The 20,283-nt window shown below is 37.7% G+C and overlaps 1 protein-coding gene across 1 annotated transcript in view; it reads right to left on the reverse strand.

Annotated features, from left to right (window-relative positions):
- Positions 1 to 1,753: 1,753 nt before the first annotated feature.
- The window catches only part of RNF213 (ring finger protein 213), a 49,646-nt gene continuing 31,116 nt past the window's right edge, over positions 1,754 to 20,283 (reverse strand). Inside the window, exons 39-71 of the mRNA XM_053452844.1 lie at positions 19,875 to 20,010; positions 19,390 to 19,581; positions 19,110 to 19,249; positions 18,863 to 19,017; positions 18,492 to 18,692; positions 17,906 to 18,087; positions 17,382 to 17,502; positions 16,111 to 16,211; positions 15,529 to 15,711; positions 14,933 to 15,090; positions 14,752 to 14,851; positions 14,008 to 14,122; positions 13,447 to 13,639; positions 12,577 to 12,755; positions 12,289 to 12,408; positions 11,254 to 11,355; positions 10,634 to 10,876; positions 10,468 to 10,543; positions 10,028 to 10,062; positions 9,450 to 9,544; positions 8,970 to 9,129; positions 8,630 to 8,810; positions 8,074 to 8,168; positions 7,624 to 7,881; positions 7,047 to 7,179; positions 6,166 to 6,249; positions 5,644 to 5,821; positions 5,326 to 5,527; positions 4,936 to 5,013; positions 4,336 to 4,533; positions 3,595 to 3,684; positions 2,684 to 2,862; positions 1,754 to 2,334 (exon numbers count right to left, since the gene is read on the reverse strand). Of these exons, the coding sequence (XP_053308819.1) occupies positions 2,184 to 2,334; positions 2,684 to 2,862; positions 3,595 to 3,684; positions 4,336 to 4,533; positions 4,936 to 5,013; positions 5,326 to 5,527; positions 5,644 to 5,821; positions 6,166 to 6,249; positions 7,047 to 7,179; positions 7,624 to 7,881; positions 8,074 to 8,168; positions 8,630 to 8,810; positions 8,970 to 9,129; positions 9,450 to 9,544; positions 10,028 to 10,062; positions 10,468 to 10,543; positions 10,634 to 10,876; positions 11,254 to 11,355; positions 12,289 to 12,408; positions 12,577 to 12,755; positions 13,447 to 13,639; positions 14,008 to 14,122; positions 14,752 to 14,851; positions 14,933 to 15,090; positions 15,529 to 15,711; positions 16,111 to 16,211; positions 17,382 to 17,502; positions 17,906 to 18,087; positions 18,492 to 18,692; positions 18,863 to 19,017; positions 19,110 to 19,249; positions 19,390 to 19,581; positions 19,875 to 20,010 (4,814 nt within the window). The 3' untranslated portion in view covers positions 1,754 to 2,183. The remainder of the gene's footprint in view (positions 2,335 to 2,683; positions 2,863 to 3,594; positions 3,685 to 4,335; positions 4,534 to 4,935; positions 5,014 to 5,325; positions 5,528 to 5,643; positions 5,822 to 6,165; positions 6,250 to 7,046; positions 7,180 to 7,623; positions 7,882 to 8,073; positions 8,169 to 8,629; positions 8,811 to 8,969; positions 9,130 to 9,449; positions 9,545 to 10,027; positions 10,063 to 10,467; positions 10,544 to 10,633; positions 10,877 to 11,253; positions 11,356 to 12,288; positions 12,409 to 12,576; positions 12,756 to 13,446; positions 13,640 to 14,007; positions 14,123 to 14,751; positions 14,852 to 14,932; positions 15,091 to 15,528; positions 15,712 to 16,110; positions 16,212 to 17,381; positions 17,503 to 17,905; positions 18,088 to 18,491; positions 18,693 to 18,862; positions 19,018 to 19,109; positions 19,250 to 19,389; positions 19,582 to 19,874; positions 20,011 to 20,283) is intronic.

Below are 20,283 nucleotides of genomic sequence, written 5' to 3' on the forward strand. Positions count from 1 at the left end.
TCAGTTAATGAAGGCACAATTAAAAAGCAACAGCAATGCATAAAACAATTAGTATATTAAAGTAGGTTTTTTTTTCAATTTTGATATTACAGTTAACAGTTCTATTCTAGTAAAAAAAATTCTAAACGGCAATCTACTATAAGAAAGTACAGATTTACTGTAATCATCAATGACACTGCAGTCATCATATACACTGTAATGTATATGATAGCGGAGTAACCCCTTTAAATTATTGTGGCATCCTCACACCAGCCAGCTTCAGTGCCGGTTCTCACAATAGTTCCAGAGGGTCTAATGGGACCCCTGCACTTATATCCAGAAACGGCTTCTGTTGATTTCTGACTGGCTGCTTCAAGGGATGACGTGTTGCAGCTGTGGAGCTGCAGTTTCTCTAAAGGTAAGTGGATTTTAATTTATCTCCTACAGGTAAACAATGCTGGTTGGTAAGACTGCCCCTTTATTACACTTTGTATGATATTATACTGCTTGTATGTGAATAATCTGTTATAAAAACATACTTTACACCTGAGGATCTGTATGCCATATAAGAGTCATCGGCAGTTGATTCTAGTTTTTGCTGTTCCAGGGAAGCGTCAGAAATCGATTATAGTGAGTAAAGAAAGGAGTGCAACTTTTTCACATGAATGCAAAAGACCTTTAGGGTAATTTGCACTAGGCGTATTCTACACTAGCCAAATGCCATGTGATGTCTGATGTAAAATCAGTGGTACTAGCGTTAACCCTATAGATTAGAGTAAAATAAAAATACACAGACAATTTATTGAACATTTCTTTAATTAAAGTAGGGTATTGATATTACAGTTAATGTTAGAAATAGCAACAGTAAATTGTAGGAATCATCCCTGCTTTACCTTGGAATGTTATTAGGTTCCTGTAAATCAGACTCATAGTGAAAACACCATAAGGACCAGAATTACACAAGGTAAACAGTTGAAAGCACCAAAAATACAGTATAGTGCAAATCCCTCGATATACGTTTTTCTCGATAAAACTAAACTCTAACTATTATTCTTGCAAGATTAAAGCAGAATAAACTCACTGTGCTTTCAATATATGTTTATTTTAAGGGATACTGGTCGGATGGGATGCATGGAAAAGTAAACTGTTCCTTTAACACACCTTGTATGATGTTATATTTTCATACAGCGCTTGTGTATGGATGATCTGAGTTAAAAGTCATCCAAAAAAGTGTGTGTGGTTTTGGCCACGTTTAGTCAAATGCCAGGTGATGACTGATCTAAAATCAGTGGTAGCAGCCTTGTCCCCATATATATAGATTACATCTATTTTAATGGGTTGATGATTGTCAAGCTATTTTTTATGTTCTGGTGATCCTATCATTTGTAGTCCAAGCTCCACGACCTTTCTAGTATTTGTCTAATATTTAGAAAAATGTCCCCAGTAGCCATAACAAAACTTGGCTTTCCCTTATAAGTCTTTCTTTCAAAAATACTATATATACGTACAACCTGTTTCCCCCTCATGCTGGAAATATCTGGATTTTAAATACTCCAATATCTTTTGTACTATGGCTTCACAAAACAGTTCACTTCTTGGTTATTGTAAACAAAACAATGTGTGTGCTTGAATTAAAACTAGAACTGGTAAGTGCATATTCTTTGGTCCAAAAAAACATAATTCAAGGCAATTATTCTCTAACTGTACAGGAAATGTAACACAATATCTTATATATTAACAAGAGCTGTATTACTTAGTGGTTACTAGGATATGAACATATCAGCTGTAACCTGGGTTTTGACTGGAGACAGTGATATATATGTAAACCTTGACTTCATTATAGCACGTAGCAAAAAAAAAAGGAAAATAATCTTCATTTCTAAATCAGTCTGGAATAACCTAGAATATATATTTTAAGACTATTTTTCTAAAAATTGCTAAGGAAATTGACAACCCGCTATGTACTAGTAATGCATAAATGTGTACTAGAACTACAAATATTGCTTATGTGAAGTTCAAATATGTCTCCTAAAATAATTACATTGAAATGCAAGTCATTCTGATCAATTCTGAATCAGTGAGGCCATAAAGCCGTTAATGATACTTAAAGGCAGCACTTGTTAGCAGCATTAGTAAATGTGTCGGATGTTGGAAACCAACATGATCGATGGAGTGTGGGGACATTTTGGAGGTTTTCTTATTCTTTATTTTTGAAGACGCTTCCACTTCTTGGCAGCTGTGATCTTCCACGCCTCTATACAATGAGCTAAAGCAATCTGCTCAGGGAAATAAGCTTCTAATTCAGGAAAAGATACATCCTTTGCATCAAGTAACGGCCCCAACGTCTCCCTTAATCTGTCAAAATAATATATAAACAAACGTAATAGTTAAAAAGGATAGAATTTGGAATGCAAAGGTAAACATTTTACATTTATCAGGTGTAATGACTACGAAAGAGAGGCAGCTACGTTCTAATGTTGGTTGTCCAAGAATGAGGTAAGTAAATACTACTGAGCTTGGCAAAAGATCTCATTAGTTAAATGAACACACAGTGCAATGATACAAAAATCAAATATTTAAATTAAAGCACTTCTCTGGAATCTTTTTGTTCTAAATATGAGTCAGTTTTGAACGCTGAAATTTCCCTATCTTTCAAAAAAAAATACCCAAGACCTAAAAGGTTGTGCGTGTTTTTCCAACTTACGTCCACGCAGGTTTAAATTCGTCAGGACTCCGTGGCTTTTTCAGTTTCAGGAGAATCATCTCGTGGAGCTCAAGGAGGAGGAGGTTCGGTCCATGTTGTTCTAAGAACATGTTCAGTTTTTGCTGACTATCTTGGTTCAGCGGCTGCTTATACGCTTTGTCCACGTCAGCAAATGGGTCCTGAAAATTTTCAAAAGATCACGGAGAAACAGCAATCAGAGATAACGTTTTAACTTTACTGCGTCATCAGGCACCTTTGACAATACCAGTTTATGTTGGAGAGATTATTTTAGCTACTGTTGATCCATAATTAGTTCTGACAGTAAAAACTGTACATATCCAGTTTCTTCCAGCTTGTGTTGACATTTCAGAAATAAAGGATTTTTGTGTCAGTACAGGCACATAGCCTTTTTGCAGGCTGTTACTACCTTGTTGTGGAGCACATATTCTGCACTTAATTGCAGACTATGTCCCCCCTTACGGGCTGGCTATTTAAACCTGTACTAAGAAATCCTGTAACTGCTCCATGGGTTTGTGATTCCCTAACCTCGTACTTCATCTTATGGTTTCTAGGTTATTGTATATCATGCGTTCCACTTTGGAAACAAACTTTTAAGTATGACGTTGATGACTCTTACTCTGCATCTTGCTTCTGGTAACCGTCCAATGCTATTACTACTTTATGATATCTGCTGCTTGAGGTTTACAACCTCTAATTTCGGTTTGGCGCCGACTCATCATTCTCTACTTGTGATGAACCACACTGAGCCAGTAGGTGGGCCCAGCTTTCCTTAGATGTGTGGTGGTCACTGACACCTTGCGTTGCTAGTGGCAGGGTTTAAGTACAGTTTATACCAATGTTTTTATTTGATACAGATTTATGGGTTATTTTAGAATTTTCCTAGGCCTTACCATTTTAAGTCTCAGGAGATGCTCAGACTTTAGGGCTGTAAGCAGCTGCCAGAGAGCTATGACATGTTTCAAGCGACAGCGTTCCAAGGCCTAAAAATAAACAAAATAAGTAATAACTTTGTGATTTCATATTTTCAATACATGTAAATTCTATACATGTAGTATGGCGGTATACGTAGAAGCCAGGCTCAGTTGACCGTCTTGTGTCGACTAATTATATACACAGCAACTCAAAGCGGTAGAGAAACAAGACGAGATGATGATAATGGGAAATTGACGCTATAGGAATTTAAAAAAAAGAGTTATTTGCAAGAAAACGCAACCTCCAATGGTTTGGGTTTAGGTACCGATCTATTGGAATACTTTTTAGTAATCCCTCTGCTTTGAGGACCATTGCTTTTCGAGAAGCATGGTAAATAAGACGGATGATCCAATGAGACACCTAACCATTCTGCTGGTCATGAAGAAATATTAAAACATCTAAGTTCTTCGATAATCATGTGCTTGAAATAACATCCCAGTCTGTAATACGTTGACATGTGGAACCGTCACATTGATATTCTGATATAGGGAAATGGAAGGTTCAGTTGTGTCTTAGTTTAGGTGGAAGGAACAAAGTATCAGCAATGTATCCACCTAAAGCATACAAACATAACAGTACTACCTTCGTTGAGGCACGGCATTGTTTTTTTCCATGAATGCCATAATATAAGCTGTAATACTGGTTGAGAGAATACTCACCTCAAGGATGTGGACATTGGTCTCCTCTACCATATGTAGATCTTCCTCTATGTATTTAGTGAACACATTTTCTGGATCTTTAGTTGATGTTGGAAGAAATCCCAGGGTGACATCAACAATGTGCAGGGCTTCACAGACATCGCTGTATGCATTCAGATCTTTGCTTATAATATTTATGGTTGAATTTGGAAGAGTCTCCTAAGGAAAACCATAAAGAAGAATAAGCAAGTGTTCATGATTCTCTGTGAGCAGGACAAAGGGGATTGGTTATACTGAAATGCCAAGCAATAAAAAACATAATACATTTCTAGTAATTATGAAGACAGGGAATGTTTGCGTTACTAATTAAAAACCATTTGTCAACTTTTGATGCCACTTGTGCTAGTGACGGTATGGCACACGCTGTAATCCGTTCTGCCATTTCTTATGGCTTATGGTTTACTTATAGAGAAAAGATCTTTCATTCAGATAACATTTGTCCCTGCTTTAAAGCTACAATATGTTAAGATACCATTGAGAAAGAAAGCCATTCAGCTCAAATTTTCATTGTGGAAGACTGCAACATGCCAGCAAATTGCTATAGTCTGCAGCATGAGTTACCTGGGGCAGCCTTTTCTTCACCTCCATGAATATGTTCTCATAGTTCCGATCTTGGACAAGAATGAAGGATGGCAATCCCTGTGATGAGATGGGAAGTACTTGATAAAACAGGTGCACTGGTAGATTAACATAACATTTAACATTAAATAAGTAACAACATGGCAAGGAACACAGCAAAACCGCTTGACAAAGTTCTTATGTGTTCCTTGTCTATTGTTATATTTTGTCTCTGTTGCATGGGGGCTTCTGATGAATCGGTAACAGAGGTCACGACCCCAATGCGTGTGCCCAGAAGGCTCTCCTATTGATTTCATTGGGAGAGCTTTCCTGCCGCTGATTGGCTGCTTTAAGCAGCAAGACTCGCTGGTGCACTAAGAATGTGTTACTTACATCCAAAGTTATTAAAGGTTTGCCTTGCAAAAAGCGGCTAATGATTTGGCGCTGGATCTTGCGAAGGTCAAACTCTTGCAGGGTTTCTTGCCCGCTCTGCACACTGTACTGACAGTTGGACAGAATTATAGGAACCAGATCCTTTTCCACCTCATAGCTTATGACATGTACATCCATCACTTCCGAAGCACTAATGGAATACCTGGAGATAAAAGACAGGGAAGAACAAAGTAATGCGATCTAGTGGTAAAAAAGTTTATTGCCGGAAATACAGAAAGCCTATGTGACAAATCAGGTAAACGACTTCATTCAACTTACTTCTGCTCCTCTTTGGTGTAATTTTCCATGGCACGTACAAAACCATTGTGCAGGGTAATAAGATAACTGATCAGCGCTGTTGCGCAAAGTCCTTTTCCTTGCCGACGAGGAAGGAGAAAGGAAATTTCACTCTGCAGGCTAATATCTTGACACATATCATCTGGAAGCTTTATCTCACCTAAAACATTCAAAGAAACATGGTCTAATTAATACTTTACATAAAAGGATTGTTTAAATTGGCAGAAAACGGGTAGAAGAGCCATTTTCTCTTCATAAATAAAAACCTTACAAAATAAATAGCCAAAATAATTATTTAAATCTCAATATTAAAGCCTGTCACTTGTTGGAATTATAGGCTAATCTTAACTTTCACAGAAAATCACAGCATTACTCTCTACGTTGAAGCTACAATACATCATGGTGTTTCTGATGGTTCTACGCATTTAGAATCAAATCTTTTTTTTAAATATACAGTCTAAAACCGGACAGCACAAAGTAGAGTCTGTACATCTGTATTCTTACCGTTTGTAAATAGCGATTGCTTGAGTCGATTCCATGTGCATATATAGTTTTCAATATGCTTCTTAAGGATAAATCGTGCCCCTTCTATGAAAAATAAATACGTTCTAGAGTTATGCACTTTATAGGACAGATATCTACCGTATTTTGAGACTAAGATCTGGATCATCCTCTCTGGCACCCGGCGGACTTCTGCACGACTCGCGCAGACAACCTCCGCTGCTGCCCAGCACTTCTGCTGGGGCTTCTATGAGGGCTCTCCGTCATAGAAGCCCTGGCGGAAGTGCCGGGCAGCAGCAGAGGTTGTCAACGTGCATCACACAGATGTCCGCCGGCTGCCCCCACTAGACATCGGGGGGCAAGTCTGGGAATGCATTGGTAAGTCTGAGGGGGGCAGAGTGGCATATAGGGGTATATGGCATATCTGGGGGTCAGGTTGAAACAAGAAATGCCTTTTTCTTAATCATAGTTTTTGATAAATATGAAAAAATAGCTTAAATGGAATAAATATTTACTAGTAAAACTTTTTTCCTATAGGGTAGTCTTATATTAAACGTTTCTTTTTTTCCTAAATTAATATTCACATTTTGGGGGGTCTTCTTATAATTAGGGTCGTCCTATAATCGAGCAAATACGGTAATAAGTAAGATTATATTTCTGCTTAAAGTATTATGTTTTATGTGTACTATGGAAGCGTGTTGTTTTTGCTAAATGCTAATCCTGCCCAAGCCCCAGTTACTCGTGTTTTTTTGTGCCTAAGGGTGCCTGCTATCCTAATCATAACATTTTTATATTGTAATACTGTGAAGCTCTTTGACCTCACCTTTCAATTGTTGCCACGATGGTGCCTTTTGAAATCAACATTTATAGTTTGCGTCACTTACCTGATCCGATAGTGGTTAAGAATGTTTCTATTGTTTGTAGACTTGTGTCCCTGCTATTGTGGAACGTTTTCACTAGTTCTTTTTGGAGATTCAGGATTTCTGGTAGGAACTTTACCGTCCTCAGTTCATTTTCCTTCCAAAGAAATACAAGTGGGTCTGAGTGGGATGTTAGTCTTAGTACATTGCTGGATTATGGTCACAGACTATGTAAATTATTAAGAACATTCAAAGAAAAGAAAGGGATCACTGCAGTCCTAACTGGCTTCACTTTATTTTTAAAAGGGAATGGATTATCTGAAAGATCTATAAACTGATAGCGGACCCAGGGTTCCTGTACCAGAATACTTTAAACTGGAAGTTATGAATGAGGGTTTTGTAGGGAGTGTGTATTTATATGTTAGTGCTTTCCTACATACATATACTCTGCAGTCTGGCACAACTATAATGATGAGCCTCGGGTTACTACATACACTGCAATCTACATAGACTACAGGAAAATGAGCTACAAGCTGCGTTAGTATCAGGATACATGTGCCCCTAAACAACTGTTCCAGAATGTGTGGCTTGTTAGACTTACTTTTTCCAAGAATTTCCACAATATTGGCACTTCTTCCTTCCCGTTCTTCTGCTGGACCACATGACGTAAATATTCAATAGAGAGCCTTTCCCTGCAGTTCCAGACCTTTGAACAGTGCACACTGGAGTCTTTTGGTAACACCAAGCGGTCCCCATTAACAAGGGGATCACCATACACAATTTTAACAATTGGATTGGAACTTATTCTTTCATCATTGCATATCATTTTCTTTACTTTCTGAAGATCTGCATTCAGCGTCTGGATAAAGATAAAGAGCTCTTAAGAGAAGTAGTCTTTTCAGGAAGTTTAACAATATTTTCCTAAATATTAAGTGACAGAACCACCTCCCTCGTTCTACTACTAAAACCTGTAGCTGTACAACCCAGCACCCTTCTGTCACTTTGTTTCATTGCAACAACATTGACATCTAGAGATGCATAGTTATCTTACCTTGAGCACAGGGTCAACAAAAATTGTATTCGTATGTTTCTCCCAGTTGTTTCGTCCTTCTTTAGTTGACCAGGTTTCATCAAATTGAACAGGCCCTGATAATTAAGACACGTTGCATTAATATAGGTTTTTTTCACGCGGTACAGAAAATTCCATTATAACAAAAGCGCCTGACATGTGTAACCCATTAGGATCAAGGCTTCTTTCCCTTTAAGGGCCCAATGCTGCCTCACCAATGAAGACTGCATTTTACAAGTACAAAGCATAAAAATAAAAATAGTCATCTATTTGCACTTTTTTTCTTTTTTTTTTTTTTTACTTTTTCGTTAAGATCTGTAGACACAGATATCTCTTCTGGATCTAGCTGGTACCCCAGAGATGGTATTTTGATATCACAGAGCTTCTACATTTAATTAAGCGATTGTGTGAAGAGGGATAAACTGTTTCAAAGTTCTCACCAGGCCAATCTCTGGAGATCTATGGCTTAGAATGGTGGATGTTCCTGCCACTCTTTGTCATTATTATTATTATTATTATTATTATTGTTAGTACGTACAATGCCCAGAATGCTGGTGCGGATTCTTGAGCATGTGGCAGAAAACAAGGTGCATGATTGTGGTGGTCTCATCAGCACTTTTTCCAAGGGAATTCCTAAGCTGCTCGAGGCATTTTTCAATATGGTTATAAAGGAAAGTTCCAACGTTTGGCACAAGTGGTTTCACAATAAACTGCATGCTCTGCAAAAGAGAAGATGGTAATCTACGAGGGAACAATTTCACCAACTGATAATCACAATTTATCTTATTTACCATAAGGATTTTCTAAAGAAGAAGCAGATTCTCAATGACTTAATTACTCTCTAAGCTTTTGAAGTGTGACAATGGTAACCTAAATACCTGTGTGTCTTCTTCTGCTCCGAGGAGCATTGCCAGGTGTGTCAGAAGCCTCAAGACAATAAAGGCAGGAGCAGGTATTTCTCTGTCTGGAGCCACAGCATCCTCCAATCGTTTTGGATCTCCCAGAACGTGACCATGCTTCGTTTGGTCAGTCTCATGTCTATTTAAATAAATAGTTACTCAGATATTATGAATGAAATAAATCATGAAGCTATTGGCCAGGTAGCAAGAAGAACAAATGAAAGCTCAAATTGCATTGAGTCTATGCTGGGCTTTAACTTGAAACAGAACTATCACAAAAATCATTAACAGATGTATCTCAATCATTGTGAAATATGCTGAGTTTCCGGGACAAAGAGCAATAGGATATTTATTACTAAATAATCAAGTACTTTTATCAAGATCAACATATACATATTTATATATATAATTATATTTACTGTATGACAATTTATAAGCCACGATGGTGTGAAAACCTACTGCATCCTCTGAAATCCTGGTTGCGGTGTATGGTTAACTCCTCCAACCTTTGCCCCACAGTCCACGCAGGTGCTGATTTGCATTGGTCGACCACACTATAAACATATAAAATATATAAAAATATAAATACTAAACTTTAAACATAAATGGATGAAGAGTCAAGAAGGTCATTTCAAGTCACTGAACATCTATCCCAGAACAACGGTGTTCCAACCATGAACTACATAGGTTTCGCCGCTGAAAGTATCAGAAGTCTTTCAAAATAACTAGCTTTCGGAGCAGCAAATAACTTCATCAGTAAAACAATTTTCTCAAAATTGTACTACTGAAAATAATAAACTTAGCTTCTTCAAAGGAAGTTATTAAAATTTCTGAAACATAAAATATTTCATCGGTTGTATTCCCTCCAGACTCACTAATTAAGAGCTACTGAGTATCCCATTCACTGATCGTGTCTTGATAGCAGTAAATATGTTTTCAGTTTCATTTTCAAAATTTAGTCAGAGGTCAGGCTCGATTTAAGAACTTCATAACATCAAAATAAAATGCATTTATAGAAACAAAATGAGTAAACTTACCTCCCCGATTGCGCAATAGTGACCATTTGGGCAAACTAGAAAGGAGAAATGTAAATAATTAAAGACAATACTTCTTCATAAAAAGGCCAAAAGTGATCGTGATTAAAATTTAGAAATACATATAATACATAGAAGGGATTCAAATTGAAATGAGTTCTAAGAGGAATGGGCCAAATCTTCTGTTCTGATGCAGATTTAAAACAATAAATATTTGGTGATTGTTTTTACAGTTATGCATAATATTTTAGGTACATTTCCTGTCCTACCTACTTCATTTATCCTATGAAGACGTGTATTTGTCTCCAGTACTTCACCCACCATAGTTAACACTAGTGATTAATGATTGCATTCATTTTTTGTGTGCGATATATTACCCTTTTACACTTTTCTGTGTGATGCCCCCGACTACTGTGAATTTTATTAACACAGATTATACTTACGGTACCATTGCACATCCGGTAAGGCACCTTTAGCCTTACTAAACGTGTCCTCTGGCATTGTGGGTAGGAAGGAATTCTAATAAAAACATTAGAGATCGGGGTTACTTGGGTTTTGAATTTAGAATTTGAAACATCTGAAAGTTCATAAAACGACTATCCGTTTTACCTGCATTCGGTTTGGGGCAAAAGCCAAATTAAAAAGTGGAGCAAGAAGATTATTTTTCACTTTCAGGAGAATAGCGGCAAAGTGTACGATCATTCCGGTAACAGCACTTTGCACGCCGGACATCTGTGGGAAAACTCTCAGGATGGGCCGGCTGTTATTGAGCAGGGACTGTAAAAATTGCTGAACTTCTCTGTCCTGGAGACATCTGGCTTTCTGGACGTAGGTTATCACAGAATCTGGTGCCTGTTGGGGGCACAAAAATGAGGGATCTCAAAATGGATTTTTTTAACTTCTTGTTATAACTTTTTTAGTAGATGAACTGTTGAGTTTACTTATCTATTAGCAGGGCCATGAGAAGTCTCTGCCATGAGAGGGGAAATGGATTATTTAATAGACGGTTTAATCTCGATACTAATGTAACAATATACCGTATTTTAAAAACGTAAATTATAACATTTTTACAGGTTTTCTGTGCCTAAATATGTCATCTTTAAAGCGACCTGTTTCCTAAAGGACACAGATTATTCTGTTTTGGTCCTCTGCAATTCGTATTACTCCAGTTAGCACAAGTAATCAAGAAAAACTACAGATCCGCAGGATTCCGTAAGATGAACACTTACTGCTGCAGCGTCTTGGTTTTGAGATCCATGCTGCATGGTTATTTCTCTGAAGATCGCAAGGAGCATATGAACAGACAGCTCACAATCTGGACCTTTAGATTCCTTGGACCAAAAACAAACACACAAAAGATTATTATTATCTCTACAGAGTTTTGCAGCCAACATGGCTTCAAATGAGGTGGCAAGAAACCAGTATGATAGCCAGGGGCTTTACAATACTAGGATACATGATCAACTACCTCTTAAGTCAAGGACTTTGCACGGTTTAATTTAGCAATTTCAGTATATATGTGCGCAATACATCTTGAATAAATGAGGAGAGAGCATACTGATGGGAGCTACAACTGTGCCACAACTATGATTAGTATAAGCCACTACAAGTATAGACAGATTAAATTCATTGTGGCTATGACATTGTCTTCAACCGGACTGCACAGATTGGGACAAGTCTTGTGTTTATATGTCAGTGAGGGAATAAGTGGGAGTCTAATTCAGTTTAAGGAGGTGGCATAAATGATAAATATCTGGATTTTAGAAAGGAATGAAAGAAGAAAATGGTTTGGAATTAAAAATGAACGGCCAAATTTCATCACTTTTGAGTATGCTTAGTGCAAGTGACGCTGTGCTCTGCGCATTGCTATGAGTGTCTGCAAACAGAATATATCATCTTCCTGCTCACCGGATTTGGATGATTACTCCCCTCATGCAAATAAAATGTAGAAAAGAATATTACATAACATAATGCTACTTTTGTGACTTCATTATATATATTAGTTATTTATTTAAACAACATCAGCAGTATTCTGCAATAAAATTACAAATTTAATATTTAGATTAACAATATACAAAACTAAAAATTGCTCAAATATAAGGCACACTGGTACAAGAGTTGGAAAGGTCCCTGCCCTTGCAAGATGAATTGAAACAGAATGCAAATCCTTTGGTAAACAGCTCTACTGTGCACTGTTAAAATCATTTTGATTAAATAATTTTATTTATCTGCACAATTCATTCATACAACACCAGACACTGTACCTCTACTGCTTTTCTTATGCTTTCTTCTTTACATTCAAGCAATGCTTTTCCAAGACCATTTCTCAAATATCTGTAGGGTTCACCATGCACCAAGAACAGGTCAATTTGGTTGGTTTGCTCCTGAAATAACATACACTTCATTATTAACCGTACATAGTAAAGCATTTTATCCCTGTGTCAAATACAACAAAACGAGTAAAGTAACCTGCTGTTTAGCCATTCTGTATGTCACAATTAAATCTGAATTAATTGATGAAAATGAGAAAAGGGAAAATAAATGTTTTGTACCTGTGTTTGAAATATTTGTGGAGGAAACATCCATCGGGTTTTGTGGTCCTTGAAATGTCTTTGGACTGCATCAATTCCATGGAGGTTCGCCAATTTACGGATTAAATAAACCCTGTGCCAGTCGTTGCCAGAATATGTGCAAAACCGAACCACATTCTGCAAAAACGTATCGCTTCCTCCTAAAATACATTTTAAAATTTTTTCTTAAGGAAACAATACAAAAGTACAGGATTTCCTATTGTAGTAAGATAGTGCAGACAGCTAACACATATTTCAAACCCAAAGGGACACAAGCCAGCGTATGCATTTTAATTCATTTGATGGCTGAGTGTCCCCTTTTTTTCTTTCTTATTATTTTGTCCCCTTGCATAGAGCGATTTAGCAGACCCATATGCACCCCCCACTTTTTCCCAGTTCCCTCAGCTTGCTGTTGATGTGCCCTTCTGCTTGACATTGCACAAACATGCTATAGTCTCCACCAGCCAGGACCACCACTGGCACGTAAAGAACGTGCTCCTCTTGATTTCAGTAGGAGGGTTTTCCTACTAGTGCTATAAGTATCCAAAAGTTGTGTGAACATCAAACAAGAAGGAGGTCCCGCTCCTTTTGTTCTTCTCTCAAAGTAAACGACTTTTACTTATTTTCGACTTACGGATGAATAATGCATATTATGTACAACTATGTACACAGTAATTTAATATGCATTCTTCATTGGTGAGGCTCAATAGGATAGTAAACCATCACTCTAAATATACAAAGGTCAGTGTCTGTGTGTTTCAAGGTTATAAGAAATGTTCAACAGAAAATGAACAACTGAACCTCTGTATCTGCTACGAGGCTTGTCCGTGTCTCCCACAGTCTTATACTTACGGACAGTTTCTTCAAAGAGCACTTCAGCTGCCAGGTCCAGCGCCAACCTAATCCTGGCAATGTCCTGAAGTTTCCATAGTACTGACTCTTTTTGTCTGCGTTGACTGTTTTGTAGGTAATGCTGCAGGAACTCCCCATCCTCTTTAAGATGCGCATCTTTGTTGATACCTTGTCTCCTTTCATACAGAGCATCCTATTAGTAAGGAAATAAAACAGAACAATATTTTATATATACTTTAGCAATAATCTCATTCTTGAGATCAGCCCCTGTAAGACCAAATCACATATTTTGGCTTATATACAGAATTAAGCATGTTAATTGTAGCTCTACTGTGTTCCACAAGAAACAGCAGAATTCTTCTCCACTGACTTTTTCTGGATGGCTATATTGGAAGCTTACAAAGGCAACTGTTGGTGTGGAATAAGAATCATTGATATTACAAAACTGCACTTATTTTTGTCCAATGATCAGCTTCCTACAGCAATACATTTTATACTTTATGTAAACATACATAAAAAAAATTCAACTGAATTTGAACATCCCCGAACAATAGTTCTTACCTCCAGGCAGTTAAGAAACAGCATATATACTTCCGTGGTATCCTCTTTAGTAAGAATATGATTAGTTTGTACTCTTTTTAAGTACTCTTCGGCATAATTTATTATTTCATTAAAGCTAGGGGAAAAATGAACACAGGAAAAAATAATACACTTTTGTCCAAAAACAATATATCAGTAAAATGTATACTTCATGTATGAGAAAAATTAAGACTGCAATCTCCTTGCTACATATTAAAACATACAAGATATTGCAGAAGCTCTGTTTTCATTGCCCAAAACATGAGAGCCTGCAAGCAGTAAGGCAATATTGACTTCCTTAACTCCGGTACCTCTATAATGTGCTTAAATATCAAAGGGTCCTTAGTAAAAGTTTGCATTGCCTGGGTTCCACCTGCTTTATGGATTATAGTGGATTATGATGACTTTAAAGTTGCAACTTGAAACCACCATTTGGAATATTTTCATTAAAGGCTGGCTGCTGACTGTAAGCATACTGATCTATCTCTCTCTTTCTCTCCGTTGAACAGTTGAGAGAGACACACATAAAATACACAGTAAACGTCCCATAGCGATAGCTCAAGGCGAAGAAAGTTTGCAATTTTAGCCCAAAGGGATTTTCCCATTACAGACCAATTTCTCCCTGAAACTGAGTTATTAGTAGATAGGACTTCCCATTTAAACCTATTATAATTTATTTTATCTGTGCATAACATATATCACAGAGTTCTATTTGCTTTAATTTACCTGTACTTAAGAAGCAACTTCAATATTACAGAGCGGATCACTGGAGTTTTGTCAACAGCGTCATCAAATGGGGAAAGAGCCTTTGTATAATTCCTTGAACCTTTAAAGAAAAAGGAAAAAACGTCAGCCCATTTACGAGAGAGCAACATCCACCTGGAAAAAAAAGAAAAGAAACACTTACCATTTTGGTCATCTTTGGTGGTGAAAAGCAAGTCAAGAAGATGAAGTATCACTTCGGTGTCGGGAGGCGTGTTATCTTTAAAGCACATGGTGCATACAATGTCAATGAAGAATCCATTGCACCGTTGTCTGAACTGAACACTTCTCTGGATGGCGTCCCTGTCAAAGAGACATCAGAACGATATTGTGTCAAGAGAAGATGACAGCTTACACATTGTTTTGTAGACTCTGGATGAGGTGGTTAAATTCAGGTGTAGTTCAAAACTTTTTAAGGTTGTGCACCCGGAGGAGATCACTGCAGACACTTGCAAGAATCATATTCCTCACTGAGAGGAGGGATTGTAGCCAGCTCACGTCTGGCTTGTATTCCTTCTATATTCACTACCCAGGGCAGAGTCCGGCACTGTTTGAGCCTGGCTTAAGTAATCATTGACACCCCAGACCCAGGGACTGGGTAACATGCCACAAAGACTGCTGTCTGCCAAATTAGTTTTGATGTGCACTTTTACGAAGCTGAATTTGCCCCAAATTGAATGACGCCGGGCCTCCCATGGAATTGTGATGTGTGCCTTCCTAATTCGCATGGTAAAAAAGTACCTGACGTTCTCTGACACAACAATGGGTACATCCTCGGGTAATATGGCTTTACATAGAGGGCAGCTGTTTCTTCCAGACTCCAACCAACGTGTTATACAACGTCGACAGAATATATGATCACAAGTCAGGCAGACTGGCTCATTGGGGTCTTCTTGGCAGACTGAACACACTGGCATGCCAAACCTTAAGGGAGAAATATTACATTTCTTTGTTAATAAATTCCATTGCTTATAAAGGAAGGTTTAAAACTGGAGATCACCTGTTTATAGACATAACAATATAATTGATCTAAGATATTAGATTATATTTGCTCAGGTTCTAAACCAATGTTGCTTAATGCTAGGACCATGTCCTAGTTTATATTTGATCATTTTGCAGGTAAGATAATAAAAACAGTCACCATAGATGGAATGTTGAATGAGAAAGATGGCTGTTCTCTAAGCTTTCATAAGACCGAAACAATTGACACCAGAAGCTATGTGGAGAACTAAATCACATTTTAAGTCTTCCTGCATCTGCATCCCTGTGAATCAGTTGCCTCGATATAAAGTTCTTCCATCATTTAACAATCTATTGTTTTACCTTGATGTAGATTTACCGACTTCCTCTCTGCAGTCATGAAGAAAACCAACAACATCCAGGAAGGGTTTTTCAGATTTTATATCGATACAGTTCTCTAAGATCTATTGAAGAAATAAATCAGTTACAGCAACAATAATAGATTAAACATCCAAACTAAATAATTGATCAAATCTAGAAAAATAGCATAGAAGATTAGAAGCATCAAGCAAAAGTCTAATCTAATAGGCTCTAAGTAAGTAAGTTTGAGGGGGCATGTAAAGTTCTTATGATTTTCACTGACTGGCCACTTTATTAGTTACACCTTGCTGTACCGGATTGGTTCCTTCTTTGCCTTCAGAACTGCCTTCATTCTTTGTGACATACTTTCTATAAGGTGGTGGAAACATTGCTCAGAGATTTTGGTCCATTTGGACATGATGGCATCATGCAGTTGTTGCAGGTTTGTCGGCTGCACATCCATGATGCAAATCTGCTGTACCAACAAATCCCAAAGGTGCTCTATTGGATTTAGATCTGGTGACAGTGGAGGCCATTGGAGTTCAGTGAACTCATTGTCACGTTCGAGAAACTAGTTTGAGATGATGTGAACTTTGTGACATGGTGCATTATACTGCTGGAAGTAGCCATCAGAAGATGGGTACACTGTGGTCATAAAGGGATGGACATGGTGAGCAACAATACTCAGGTAGGCTGTCATGTTTAAGCGATGCTCAATTGGAAATGCCCCCCCACACCATTACACCACCACCAGCCTGAATGGATCCATGCTTTCATGTTTACGCCAAAGTCTGACCACGCCATCTGAATGTCACAGCTGGAATCGAGACTCATCAGACCCGGCAATGTTCTTCCACTCTTCCATTGTCCAAGAGTGGCACCCGGTGCGGTTTTCTGCTACTGTAGCCCATCTGCTTCAAGGTTCGATGTGTTGTGCGTTCAGAGATGGTATTCTGCATACCTTGGTTGTAATGAGTGGTTCTTTGACAAGCAATTGACAAGCAATTGAACAGATGCACCTAATAAAGTGGCCAGTAAGTGTGAGTGTGTGTGTGTGTGTGGGTGTATAAACATACACATGTACACATACACACGCACATTAACAAACACTTCTCCCTTTGGGATTCATAATTTCACTATCGCAGCTATTTGCTTTCCTACCACCTGAAATGCCCCTTCAGCAACATTGCTCTTTTGGGCAAACTCCAAGCGGTTGCCTTCTCTTTCCCCTTCATATCCTGATTACATATTAATGTTTTTGTTGTGTTTTTTACCGCGCCAAGCTGAATTGTTCTTGTCTGTAACAGTTCTTCTACCTCCAAAGTCTGTTCATTGCTTTGTAATAGTACATGTTCTACAAATAAAGCCATGGAATACAGGCTGTTCCACATGCACCTATAAAAATGAAAGATACAGTGAGACTACTGAATGTAAAAATTGGATACAGTGAAAAACAAATATAATGAATAAAGATTCCTTATGGTAGCACTATTTATTAATCACTAACCATATCAGGTTCAAGCCTAGGAATGGTCTGACAGGAGCTGCCCCAAACATATTGCCATCCCGTAATTGTCCCATCTAGTAGAAATATATATATATATATATAAATAAAATAATTGATTATTCTGATCAGGGGCGGGCAGTAGAATTTACAAAGGAATGTCCTGCTTTCTGTTAAGGGAGGAATAAAACCTATAGGCAAATATTTTAGGATTAGAGAGCATCTATTCATTCACCCTTCTGGTACCCAAAAGATTAATGTACAGAACATGTCGAAACCAGCCTACATATGCACCTGATGTGGTTGATCCCTGGTATGCACACAGGACTCTGGTCCTGCAAGTAGTTTTCTGAACAGATAAGTTCCATGGTCATTTGTATATTTTTTACTTGACGAAGACAAGTATTTGGGTCCGATGTCAGTAAAGACTCTTTCAACCTTTCTAAGCAAGCGATGGCAGCATAAATATCAATAACCTGGGGGATAAATCATACAATTCACGTATCCAATTGTCTAATGAACATTTCCCAGTGTTCTTTAATAAATTGTGAACGATAGGCATTTTACAAAAACTAAAATCCTTTTATTCAGTAAATTGCAGACATCATTCTTTATTCCGGTATTTTAATTGTTTACCAAGACCAAAATATATCATCTGACTGTAATCTTAATATCTGATGTAAATTATTAGATCCTGTTAACACTGTCTGTTGTGCCTTTTTAACCTGCTAACGGGGCACATGATACAGGATTTAGTACTCGTACATGCAGATGTTGTATAGCCAGGATATTTGACCGTATAAAGATATTTATATTTACAATATACTCGTAAGGCTTCCTTTAATATCATCTTTACCCCACTTCCTAAGTAGAGTCTTACCATCTGTTCATTGCTCATCTCTTTTGCTTTTTGCTCAAGGTCTTTTAGGACTGATGGCATTAGGGCAGTAATCCTAGATAGAGTTTGCAGCCTGTGCTTGAATGTATGATAGGCCAGATGCACCCACGGAAGAGTCAACTCAGTATCTTCTGTTGATTGTGTTAACTCCTCGATACACATCGAAAAAGCAAGTTCCATAAGCTGCAACACAATGTAAGGGAGTAAGATTAAGATAATCTTAAAAAAATATATATTGGGATTTATTAACCAAACACATTATTCATGAGGACATCACAAGCACTGTACCTAAAAGTCCCATGGAAAAATAAGTAATTATTAAAACTGAGAACTTAAAAAGAAATCAAGCCTACCATTAACTCTATATCACATGAAACATTCATGGTTAGGATGATGAAGTCTCTCTTATAGAACAAGAAGACCGTGTCTTGGTCATCCTTGCTCAGTAAGGAAAGGTGCTTTCCCAGTGGGGCCTTTGAGAAGATGTGTAAGAATTTCTCTACACAACCTAAGGAAAGAATGGGAATATTAGAAAGGAAACAAAATCAGCCCTTTGTTTCTTTTGCTTCAGAATATGCGAGAGTTATCACTGACCCATACCATGCGAGGATTCAATGTACTGAGCGTGTGCCCATATTCCCTCCAAATAGTCTTTTATCCTCCAGCTGAAGGGTATGCAATTTGTTTTCCAACGCATGAGGTTCATGTTGTTTTTCACTCTTATTGTGTTGGCTTGAGAGCTGAAAACAAAAACAGACTTGGGGATAAACTGCTTTTCCTAATTTCCACGAACTGTCTCATCATGTACATTGAGGAAGGATAAGTGAGGCCTAAACCCTCCATATGCAGAATGTTGGAATAGTAAAGGAATTACATGTACCTTTGTTCACTTCTATAATAGGAAATATTTAGAAAATGTTCATTACTGAAAATAAACATCCACAGAACTTTCAGGAAGTCGGGCACATCGGGGTTCACCAAAATATCCAGGTTGGCATCAGAGTCCAGTATGGACAGAAGGTGTGCCAAGATGGGAGTTACAGACGTCTGAATACGTTTCCACAAGGTTTGCCTGCATATATAGAAAAAAAAAAAGGATTTTCTTAAGTAATCTAACAAGGTACTACAAAAATCATCTAAAAGTAATTATTCTGTAGTCAGCCAATATGAAATATATATTCCTGGGCAACATTATTTATACCAAACTACAAAGCAAAAAGGAGAGTTGATGAGAATTTAGAGACATGCATGGGAATTTAGAATTAACAAGTACCGTATTTGACCTTTCTTATGCATTGTTGACCTTATGAAAATCCAACCTAGGGGTATATATTGTAACCTGATTTTGCACACAACATGCTTTACCTGAAAGTACCAGCTTCCTGTAAAGCTTTAGGATTAGCGGCCTCTCGTATGACCCACTCTTTTGCTGAATAAGCATTTTCTTCCTGGTCTTTAAGTATAAGGTGAAGGCGACGTTTTAGCATTTTTAAGAAGGAGGCTGTGGAGCCAAAAGAATCAGAGAATAGTTATCATATATACATTTCAAGTATATATATACACATGTGGTAGCAACAGAACTTACAAGGATTACCTCTCATTCAGGCACAAAAGTGCTGTCGAGGTTAGGCACTAGTGCTTGATAATTAGGCTTGACTAACAAAGTATTTTTATATAAGACCCCCATTTGTGGAAAGGTACAATGCCATGCTGAAACAGGAAAGTGCATTCCCATACTTCTGCCTTTAAGAGTCCGATGTTGGACTGCCAGGCA

This window comes from Spea bombifrons, chromosome 13 (assembly GCF_027358695.1).
Source record: "Spea bombifrons isolate aSpeBom1 chromosome 13, aSpeBom1.2.pri, whole genome shotgun sequence".
In the NCBI taxonomy this organism is placed as follows: Eukaryota; Metazoa; Chordata; class Amphibia; order Anura; family Pelobatidae; genus Spea; species Spea bombifrons.